This window comes from Tursiops truncatus, chromosome 2 (assembly GCF_011762595.2).
Source record: "Tursiops truncatus isolate mTurTru1 chromosome 2, mTurTru1.mat.Y, whole genome shotgun sequence".
Lineage (NCBI taxonomy): Eukaryota > Metazoa > Chordata > Mammalia > Artiodactyla > Delphinidae > Tursiops > Tursiops truncatus.
In genome coordinates, this window is record NC_047035.1 from 69,716,768 (window position 1) to 69,727,879 (window position 11,112).

The 11,112-nt window shown below is 47.8% G+C and overlaps 1 protein-coding gene across 1 annotated transcript; it reads right to left on the bottom strand.

Moving 5' to 3' along the window:
* Window positions 1-911: 911 nt before the first annotated feature.
* LOC117310326 (endogenous retrovirus group FC1 Env polyprotein-like) lies at window positions 912-2,651 on the bottom strand. The gene has a single exon (XM_033849739.1). The coding sequence runs from the start codon at window positions 2,649-2,651 to the stop codon at window positions 912-914; it is 1,740 nt and encodes a 579-aa protein (XP_033705630.1).
* Window positions 2,652-11,112: the final 8,461 nt, after the last annotated feature.

Genomic DNA, 11,112 nt, shown 5'->3' on the forward strand with positions numbered 1-11,112 from the left:
AAGAAACTGCCAATCTGTCTTCCAAAGTGACTGTACCGTTTTACATTCTCATCAGCAATGAATGAGAGTTCTTGTTACTCTACATCACCACCAGCATGTGGTGCTGTCAGTGTTCTGCATTTTAGCCATTCTAATAGTTATGTAGTGGTATCTTGTTGTTTTAACTTATAATTCCTAATGACATATAGTGTCAAACATCTTTTCATATGCTTACTTGCCATCTTTGTATCTTCTGTGATGAGGTATATGTTCACGTCTTTTGCCCATTTAAGAAAATGGGGTTGTTCATTTTCTTATTGTTGAGTTTTTAGAATTCTTTGTATACTTTGGATAAAGTCCTTATCAGATGCTGTATTTGCAACTATTTTGTCCCAGTCTATAGTTTGTGTAAGGTCGGATCTTAACAAACGGCACCATGAAACAGAGGAAAGCTTCAAGTGAGCTTTATTAGGGAGCGCTCCCGGGCGAGGTTCACTGGTCCGAAAGAAAGGGGGCCAGAGAAGTCGCGCCCGGGCAGGGGTTGGGCAAGATTTTATAGGGGAAGAAGGGAAAGGGGTGTGGTGAATCTGGGAGGGCGCAGGGTATTCCTTATTTGGTGGTCTTTTCGGGTATCCTGGGGGACCGTTAGTCCCGCCCCTCGAAAGGCGGGAAGGCTGGGCTGGTTTCAAGGTCCCCAGGTCAGTTTCTGGAACTGGGGGGTCCGGAATGTCTCCAGGGCAGTTTCTGGAACTGGGTGGTCCGGAGAATTTTGTTCTGATGCAACCTGTGAATCTGATTGTGTTCCCCTGCCTTGGGACAGTTGGCCTTACATCCCGACATCTTTGGTGTAATGGGGCGGCGTTCTGATCTCTGGCTACTTCATGCTGAATGGGGGCGTCGAAAGGGGAGTCGGGCGACCAGAGGTCCGAGGCTTAGGGGAGACCAGTGGGGGGTTCTGTAGGAAGCAAGGTGTAAGGACCGAGGAGCATTTGATTTGTGGCCACCCGAGAGACTTCCTCCATGCACCTGCGAAGGAACCTAAGAAAACAGGGAGCAAACATGAGCAAGATACAGATGAGAATTAAGGGGCCTAAGATTGGTGTTAGCCAGGTATAGAGGGTGGATCGCCACCAATCGGGAATTGGGGAGGCGGACTGTTGGTGTTTGCATTGGAGTTCTTCTCTTAAGCGATGGAGGGCTTTTACGTTGTCTTCGACGAGTTCTGTTTCATTGATGTAATAGCAGCATTCCTCCTGTAGGAAGAGGCAGGTACCTCCTTTGTCGGCCGTCAGGAGATCCAGGGCTCGTTGATTCTGGGGAGCGACTTGGGCTATGGAGGTGATTTGGTGCTGGAGAGAGGAGATGGAGCCGGCGGAGGCTTCAATGGCTAGCTGGAGCTTATGTTCTAAGTCGCGGGATGTTGAAACACTATGTGTTAGAGCTCCCCCCTCGAGGCCTGCAGCGACCAGGGAGGAGGCGAGAGAGATGCCTGCGACCAGAGGAAGAAAGATAGCTCTTTTTCGTCGGGTAAAGGGCGGCGTGATTAGCGAGGAAAATTCGGCTTGGCTATACAGTGTGAGTTGTGGGACGAGAGTAACGGGGATACATGGGAAGGGGGAGGAAGAATTGATCTCTTTTGTGAGGGAACCATTGCACCACAAAAACGTGCCTGGTGGTGCTTTAATTGATGTGCTTACCGTGAGGGATGAGTTGCAAAGAAACCCAGTATCAGCTAGATTTGGGCGGCTGCCATAACAAATGGTGAGATTTTTTGAATCAAGGAATATGGGGACTTTTAACGGAGAAAAAGGTGGGTTTTGGGAGGTGTGGGAAGTAGAATTGAAGGGCTGGTCGAGTGGGACAGCAGCCAAGGGTGGCCGGCCAGGCGAGGCACATAGAAAGCAGTCGGAGATGTTACCTATTCCTGTGTGGTTGAGTATCTGTACTGCTTGACGGACGAGGGTCAACCAAGAAAAAGGATCCTCTTTGTGTTTGGGGTGAGGTAGTTGGTGTCTTAGGGCTTGTTCTGTTTCCTGGATGGCAGTGGCTTGTTCGCTCAACTGTTGGATAACTTTGGGAATCAAACTGATATATGAGCGAAAGACCCTGATAAAGCCCACGGGGTAGGCATCAGTTGCCCATCGGTAGGTTTTTCCTTGTACCCCTTTTACCCATCTTGTGTTCCAGGGATCTTTGATGTTGATGAATAATTGACCCTTGCCATTTCTGGTGAGCAGGTGGGATTGTCGGAGCGAGCTCCTGGTATCTAGTTTTGCCACATGGATGTTACATGAGTGATGGGGGCACCCCCCATAGGTCTCATTCCACCATTGACAGTAGTCTCGGGTCTGATCGTAAGTGAAGCAGACAGCGGGGGTGGACCATCCCAGGGGAACACCTTCTATGTTAGAGATGGGGATCTGGACTGTTACCAAGGCCTGGCACCCATCTGGTTGGCAGTCTCTCGTGCCCAGGACTCGGGTGTGGGTCCGACCTTTATCTTGCCATGTCCCGTGGACATGGAAGCGCCATAGGGACATCTGGTGAGTCCTGGGTGGCAGGAGGAGCAGCAGGAGGAGAGACAGGGTGACGGACAAGCCGTAGTCTCGTGGGACCCAGTGGTAGGGCCGTCCAAGTCTCTGGAGTTGGGGCCATTTTAAGGCGGGAAACATGGTACCAGGAAGGGTGTCTCAAGAGTTTAGCTGCCGTGGGAGTGGTGAGGATCACTGTATGGGGGCCTGTCCACCGTGGCTTGAGAGATTGAGGGTGTAATTCTTTGAGGAGGACGCTATCGCCGGGTTGTAGAGGGAGAGAGGAAGTTTCAGAGACAGCCACTGTCGGTAGATGACGGTCAGTGTGTTCGCGGAGAAGACGGCAAAGCAGGGAGAGGTAGGGAAGGTAGGAGGCTAGGGGTGGACTCTGGGTTGGTAGGTCGTGAAGGAGGAAAGGGCGGCCGTAAAGTAGTTCAAATGGACTGAGGCCAGTAGGAGTCCGAGGTGAGGCTCGGATTCGGGTAAGGGCTAGAGGAAGCAGGTCGGGCCATGAGACACGGACCTCAAGGGACAATTTGGTGAGGTGGTCTTTTAAGATTCCATTGGCGCGTTCAACCTTACCAGATGATTGGGGTGGTAGGGGATGTGGAGTTTCCAGGTGATCTGGAGAGCCTCTGACACCTGTTGAACCACCTGAGAGACAAAGGCGGGTCCGTTATCTGACTGAATGGAGACTGGCAGACCAAATCGGGGGATGATGTGTTGAAGCAGGATGGTGGCGACTGTGTCTGCCATTTCTCGAGTTGTTGGATAGGCCTCGATCCAACCTGAAAAGGTGTCAATGAGAGTGAGCAGATATCGGAAGCTTTTGCAGCGGGGCATATGGGTAAAGTCGATCTGCCAGTCTTCACCAGGCTGATGTCCACGCATCTGGTGTGTAGGAATTCGGGGCCGTAGGCCTCCTTGTGGGGAGACGGATGCGCAGGTTTGGCAGGCCATGTGAGTCTTTGAGATGGCCTCTCTAAGTCCTGGCAGATGAAAGAGGGGGTCCAAAAAACGGAACATTGCTTTTGGACCAATGTGTAAGGATTTATGGATGTCTGATAGGAGGCTGGCTGCTTGGGCCAGAGGTAGGGCAATTTTGTTGTCTATAAAAATCCATCCTTTGTTGTCTTTGTGTCCCCCTTTTGATAGTAAGGCAGCTTCCTCATGCGGAGTATATGTGGGTTGGGTAGGACTGGTAAAAAATAGGAGTGGACTTGGAGGATCCCCTTTTGTAAGCTCTCGGGCCACGGAATCGGCCTTCGAGTTACCTTGTGCTATTGGGTTGGATGGGAGTTGATGACCCCTGCAATGGATAATTGCTACTTCTTTAGGAAGCTGGAGGGCCTCCAGGAGTTTGCAATAAGGGAAGCGTTGACCACTGGGGATCCCTTATGGTCAGAAATCCGCATTCCCTCCATAGTGCTGAGTGGCTGTGTGCAATGAGAAAGGCATATTTAGAGTCTGTGTAGATGTTAACCCTTTGGTCTTTGGAAAGGTTAAGGGCTCGTGTAAGTGCAATTAGTTCAGCCTTTTGGGAGGTCGTTCCTTCTGAGAGGCTGTTAGCCTCGATAATAGTTGAGATAGTTACCACCGCGTAGGCTGCCCGTCGGCGCCCGTCAGGACCGAGTATCGAACTACCGTCGACAAAGAGATTGCGGTCCAGATTTGAAAAAGGGGTGTCAAAGAGTCCCTCTCTTGGTGGTTTGAAGGCCTCTATGACATGAGGGCAGGAATGGGATGGAAAACCCCCAGTGCCAGAGATAGGAAGGAGGGAAGCCGGGTTCAGGCGAGGGGAGAGATCAAGAGAAATAGCTGGGTTTTCAATGAATAGTAGGTGGAACTCCTGGATGCGGGAGGGGCCCCGGAGGGAGAGAGACTTGTGGCCTAGGAGGTCGACCAGCCGGTGGGAGGAAAACACGGTTAGTGGGTGGGCCAGAGTCAGTTTGAGTGTTTGTTTGGTCAGTTTGGCTGCCGCTGCTAGGGCCCGAAGGCATGGTTGCCATCCCCGAATGGTTGGGTCTAGCTGTTTGGAGAGGTAAGCCACGGGGCGGTAGGAAGGCCCTACAGGCTGGGCAAGGAGTCCAGTGGCTATTCCGGCCCGTTCATCCACAAAAAGGTGAAAAGGTCGGTTTGGGTTGGGCAGAGAAAGGGGAGGAGAAGATATCAGAGCGTTACGGAGGGTGAGAAAGGCCTGTCGAACGACGGAAGGAGAGGTGAGGGGTCCTTGAGGGGTTTCTTTAGTGGCTAGATATAAGGGTTTAGCGAGGAGAGCAAAGTTAGGGATCCAGTGTCAGAAAAATCCTATAAGGCCCAAAAAGGAGAGAATTTGTTCCACTGTTTCCGGAGGCTGGAGTTCACGGATAATCCGGGTGCGGTTGGCTGTTAGTGGTAGGGGTAAGGTGGAGCCCCAGGTAGGTTACGGAAGATACAGATAACTGAGCCTTGGCTGGGGAGACCCGATAACCGCGAGAGCCAAGGTAATTGAGGAGATCTGCAGTGTGTTGTCTTGAGAGGCTGAGAGACGGGCTACAAAGGAGGAGGTCATCTACATATTGAAGGAGTGTGCTGGGGGTAAGGGAGCAGGAAGTGAGGTCCCGTGCGAGCGCCTGACCGAAGAGGTGAGGACTGTCGCGGAAGCCCTGGGGAAGAACTGTCCAGGTGAGCTGACTGGAAGTATGAGTATCCGGATCCGTCCAGGTAAAGGCGAAGAAGAAATAGGAGTCGGGATGTAGGGGGATAGTGAAAAAGGCATCTTTGAGATCCAGAACCGTAAAGTGGGTTGTGGATGGGTGGATATGGGAGAGCAAGGTGTATGGGTTTGGTACTACTGGATGGAGAGGAATTATGGCCTCATTGATTATTCGGAGGTCCTGGACCAGGCAATAATCCCTAGAGGCCTTGCGGACAGGCAGGATGGGGGTGTTGCAGGGAGAGTCAGTGGGGATAAGGAGTCCCTGGTTCAGGAGTCTGGTGATAAAAGGTTGTAGGCCCCTAAGGTGAGTCTCAGAGATGGGAATTTGGGGCCTTGATGGAAATTTGGAGGGGTCCTTTAGGCAGATGAGAACGGGGGAATGGTGTGTTGCTATTATGGGCTTAGAAGTATCCCAGACTTGGGGATTGATTGGGTTCGGTGTGATTGGAAGAGGGGGATAGGAGGGGGAGGGTTCTAGAGACAGGCCGAGAAGAGGAAGCAGGAGTTGGGAGGAGGGGACCTTAGGGTCAAGTCTAACCAGCTGGAGGGAGGCCCCTAAGTGGAAAAGGACATCTCGGCCTAGCAAGGGAACTGGGCAGGATGGTATGACTAAGAAGGAATGAGTAAAAGGGAGTCCTTCGATATGACATGGGAGTGGACCGGTCTGGAGTGGGAAGGATGGTTTGCCATCAGTACCCATGACCGAGATCTGGGAAGGAGAAACTGGCCTGGAATAAGTAGGCAGGACCGAATAGGTAGCCCCCGTGTCCACCAGAAATGAGATGGACTTACCCGCTACCTGTAGCGTTACCCTGGGCTCGGCGAGGGTGATGGGGGTCTTCAAGTCCGGGCGCCGTCAGTCGTCAGCCAATCCCAGCAGTTCGAGTGGTAATGCCGTTGGGTCGGCCTGCCCCCCGCGTGGAGACGCTGAGGGAGGGCCGGTCGTAGGGCAGTCACTCTTCCAGTGGCCCGTTAGCCCGCAGCTGGGACAGGGCTTGGAAGGAGGTCGGGGATTGGGACATTGGCGAGCCCAGTGGCCTTCTTTTCCGCATTTGAAGCAGGCCCCCGGCGGGGTTGCCTTTTGCGAACCCCGTGGATGCTGTGATCCATGGGAGATGGCCGGCCTTAGGGCGGCTACAAGAGCTTGGGTTTGGAGGGCCACCTTCTGGTGCATCCGAGCCTGTCGGCTGGATTCTGCCAAATCCTCACAGCCATTATAGACTTTAAAGGCCATTTTTACCAGATCTCGAATAGGGGTTTGAGGGCCGTCTTCTGCCCGTTTTAATTTCTTTCGGATGTCCGGGGCTGATTGGGTGATAAAATGGGTGGCTAGGACCGCTGCCCCTGCCAGGGTGTCATGGTCCAGCCAGGTGTAGAGAGTTAAGGCCTCTGTAAGGCGATTGAGAAAGATAGCTGGATTTTCGTTAGGTTCTTGGGTTATCTCTTTTAGTTTTTCAAAATTGACTACCTTATGAGCGGCGGCCTGCATACCAGCCAGGAGGCATTGGATCACGAGGTCGCGTTTATGGCAGCCATCTTGGCCATCCTGATAAGTCCAGCCTGGATCGGTGCCAGGTACGGCAGTCGCTCCGACAGGCATGGAGTTGCATGGAGTTGTCGGTAAGGTGAACCTGATCTGCATTGTTTTGGGCAGCAGTTTGAATTCTTTCCCTCTCGTCAGGGGTCAGAGTGGAAGATAGGATCACAAAGATATCGTGCCAGGTTAGATCGTAAGCTTGAGAGAGATAGCAAAATTCTTTGATGTAGCGGGAAGAGTCGGCAGAAAAGGAGCCTAATCGCTTTTCTATTTGAGAGAGATCTTGGAGAGAAAAGGGAACATGAACTCTAACTAATCCTTCCGCTCCTGCTACCTCCCTCAGAGGGCAGAGGAGATTTGAATCTTGGGAGTCATGAGAGCGTGTATGTGCACTAATTGGCGAAGCAAGGGGCGGGCGTGGGAGGAGAAACCGTCGAGGGAGGCAGGGGGAACGGTTCGGGAGGAGGAGGGACCGCCTCAGGGTAGGGTGGAGGTTGGAGAGGAGCTCTGGAGGGGGGAGAGGCGAGAGATTCGGGAGGGTCGGCTAGTGGAGAGGGGTCATCGTCAAAGGAAATTAAAGGCTTGAATGTAGGAGATGTCTGGCAAGAAGGATCTGCGAAGTGGAACAATCGACGCAGAGGGAAGGGCGGGAGCGCAAATACCAGAAGGCCTGAACATAGGGGACCTCGGACCATTTGCCCGTCCTGCGGCAGTAATTATCTAGATCACTGCGGATGTTAACATCGAAAGTCCCTTCAGGAGGCCATTTGGATTGACTGTCTAGAGGATATTGTGGCCAGGCCACAGTGGAATAGAAAATAAGCCGTCGGCGACGGAGATCTTGGAAGAAACCGAGGGCGGTAAAATTGGCTAGGAGACACCCCAGGGGCGTCTTAGGATCTGGTTTCGATTGTGAGGTTCCCATGACCCCCAGTCTGTCCCTGAGTGAATGGAGAGGGAGAGAGGCGTCCCTGGTCGCAGTCTCCAATTCACGGCAGGTGATTGGGACGTCTCCACAATCACCCGAGGCCCGGCTGGTCGCGGTCAGGCAATTGGGATATCTCCACAGTTGCCCGAGGCTCGGAGAGAGGAAGGAGGAATCCCTGACGCGGCCACGATTAAGGACAGGGAGTCCGGTGGGCAGGGACTCTGAGGGTCGGAGGGAACAAGGGAGGGGGACTTACCCCGTTTTCTGCCGGATCGGGTGGATGAGTAGAGGTTCCCTGGTTGTCTCCTGGGGGAAGCGAGGAGCGGCCCGTGCGGTAACCCGCGGGGCTTGGTACCCCTCCCGGGTTTCGGCACCAAATGTAAGGTCGGATCTTAACAAACGGCACCACGAAACAGAGGAAAGCTTCAAGTGAGCTTTATTAGAGAGCGCTCCTGGGCGAGGTTCACTGGTCCGAGAGAAAGGGGCCAGAGAAGTCGCCCGGGCAGGGGTTGGGCAAGATTTTATAGGGGAAGAAGGGAAAGGGGTGTGGTGAATCTGGGAGGGCACAGGGTATTCCTTATTTGGTGGTCTTTTCGGGTATCCTGGGGGACCGTTAGTCCCGCCCCTCGAAAGGCGGGAAGGCTGGGCTGGTTTCAAAGTCCCCAGGTCAGTTTCTGGAACTGGGTGGTCCGGAATGTCGCCAGGGCAGTTTCTGGAACTGGGTGGTCCGGAGAATTTCGTTCTGATGCAACCTGTGAATCTGATTGTGTTCCCCTGCCTCGGGCCAGTTGGCCTTACAGTTTGTCTTCTCATTTTCTTGATGCATGTGTTTTTCTTACAATGCATATTATAAAACTTTTCCTAAAATTATGTAGAAAATATAATTTTCTATGATTTAATTTTGGATAAAGAATCGTTACAATATATAAAGTGTTCTGGTAAAATTAGATTTTATTTATTTTATTTTTTTAATATATTGAAGCATCAGTTATAATATGATAAATATAACATAAATTATATTTAAATTAAAATGTTTTCTTTAATCTTAAAAACTATTAAATATTTCAGGTTCAAGGAGTTAGAATTGCTAAGTATCCAAGTTATAGTGGCTATTAAAATAATAATTAAAAAAATAAAAATTGATTAAGTTTATTTACAATGATGAAAATAAATTGTCAATGGAAATGAGAGATAAAAAGGTTTTGGGTAATAAATAGAAGTTTATTTGATATATGCTAACACATATATATGACTGTAAAAAAAAAAAAGGTTCTGATGAACCTAGGGGCAGGACAGGAATAAAGGCACAGATATAGAGAATGGATTTGAGGACACGGGGAGGGGGAAGGGTAAGCTGGGATGAAGTGAGAGAGTTGTATTGACATATATATATATATATACTACCAAATGTAAAATAGATAGCTAGTGGGAAGCAGCCGCATAGCACAGGGAGATCAGCTCACTTTGTGACCACCTAGAGGGTTGGGATAGGGAGGGTGGGAGAGAGACACAAGAGGGAGGGGATATGGAGATATATGTATACATATAACTGATTCATTTTGTTATACAGCAGAAATGAATACAACATTGTAAAGCAATTATACTCCAATAAAGATGTAAAAAAAAAGATGAAAAGATAAATAAATTTTAAAAAAGAAGTATATTTGATAACTTTCAAACCTTCTTTTCCATAGGTAGTTATTTCCACACTCACCAAAACTTATCAGAGTTTCCAATGAATTATATCAGATAAGCAGCAGTTTCAGTCATTATCTTTCTTACCTTCTAAACGCACCAAGTTTCAGAGAACAAAAGGAGAGACATTAAATGAATAAAGGAAGAATACATGTTAGATCATCATAACCCACTGAAGCTTGATTATAACTGTATAACAGAATGTTAACCCAATTTGTATATCTAAAACAGCATTGTGAAATGAAAGGGAAACTTTTAATCAAGGGTTATACTCAGAATAACAATTAAAAATACAATACAATATAATCTCCATGCAAGCTCTGGAGTAATAAAATAGTAGTTATTCCCATTAGAATTATCAGCATCTCATAAAATGCACATCTTGATATCCCTTGGAAAAGGTGAAAATCCCCTGATAATTCCTTAGCAGTGAATAAGTGTAGTCAACCCCTAAGGAATTAAGATAAGATGAGAAAAGTTTATAAGAATAGATCTCTTGAGCCTAACCGAGAAACTAAATTCATTTACTGAATGCAAGAAGCTTATAGGAATAAGCAAAGCAATCTGAAAAGCGGAATAAAGAATCTGGAGACATAAAACTCAAGATGACACAGAAATTCTCTGAGCTATGAAATACATTTTCCACACATTCTGTCATGGATGGGTACAAGGAATTCCATTTGAAGAAATGTACTCGCTTGTTTACATTGATGGTGTCAGTCAGTTTTCTGTAGGGAGTCTTATCACCAGTGATAGGAAAAGCAGTGAATCTGCTTATTAAAAAAATAACTACACTGAGTTTGAACAAAGATATTCTCCTACACTTTGTGGCTATGTAACCATTACCAAGTGAAATGTATATGTGTTGTGTAAACATACAATCACCACATATGTAAAGCCTATACCTTATGCATAAATAAACACATATACACAGTATTACTTCTCTACTATCAGGAAACTGGATTTCTGTTTTCTTCAGGAGTCTATCATATAAGGATATTCAGTGTTGGAATCTAGGACTGGCGCTACAGAGGCAAATAGCCCAGGAATGTAATGGAGAGCAGGTGAAAGAATATTCAAGGAAACTATCCAATGAGTTATTCTCCACCACTGAGGAAAAAGAAGTAATCAAAGAGATTTGTATGTGAGGAAATTTATAATATTGATCCTACTATAGAAAAATCACCCTATTCTCAGCAATTACTTAGTAATATTCAAAATAGTAATATTCTGAATTTGTCCATCAGACAATACTTGGAAAAGGAATTACTGTCCAATAGTAACAGTAACAGTACCAGTAACAGTACCAGTAACAGTACCCCAAGTTGGAATCCCTTTAATTGTGAAAATTATACAAGGCCAGAGATTTTCATTGAAATTTAATTTATACATAAATATTTTAAAAGGCTGGATTTCTGTGTGACCTAAATGTAAAATCAAAAACATCTCACATTGTACAATTCACATATTCTTTAAAAGGTAGGTTTAAATTGATGTTTTATAAAGTGAACCACTGAGTTGTGTTTTCAATAATAGAATATTTTCACAAAGTGAGTTGTCACACCTTGCTTTTCTTTGTATCTAAATGATCATGAAAATTAAAAAATAGTTTAGTATGCCAAATATTCTGCTACATAATCTTCATTATTTTTTTTTCCCAAACTCTATTGAGTTTTCTAATTATGTGTGACAAACTGATGTAGCATTGTAGTGGCCACAGGACTTCTTCTTTTGAATATAGAAA

Excerpts from the sequence above, each read along its gene's own strand:
- LOC117310326 (XM_033849739.1), bottom strand. The coding sequence starts at position 2,651 with ATGTTTCCCGCCTTAAAATGGCCCCAACTCCAGAGACTTGGACGGCCC.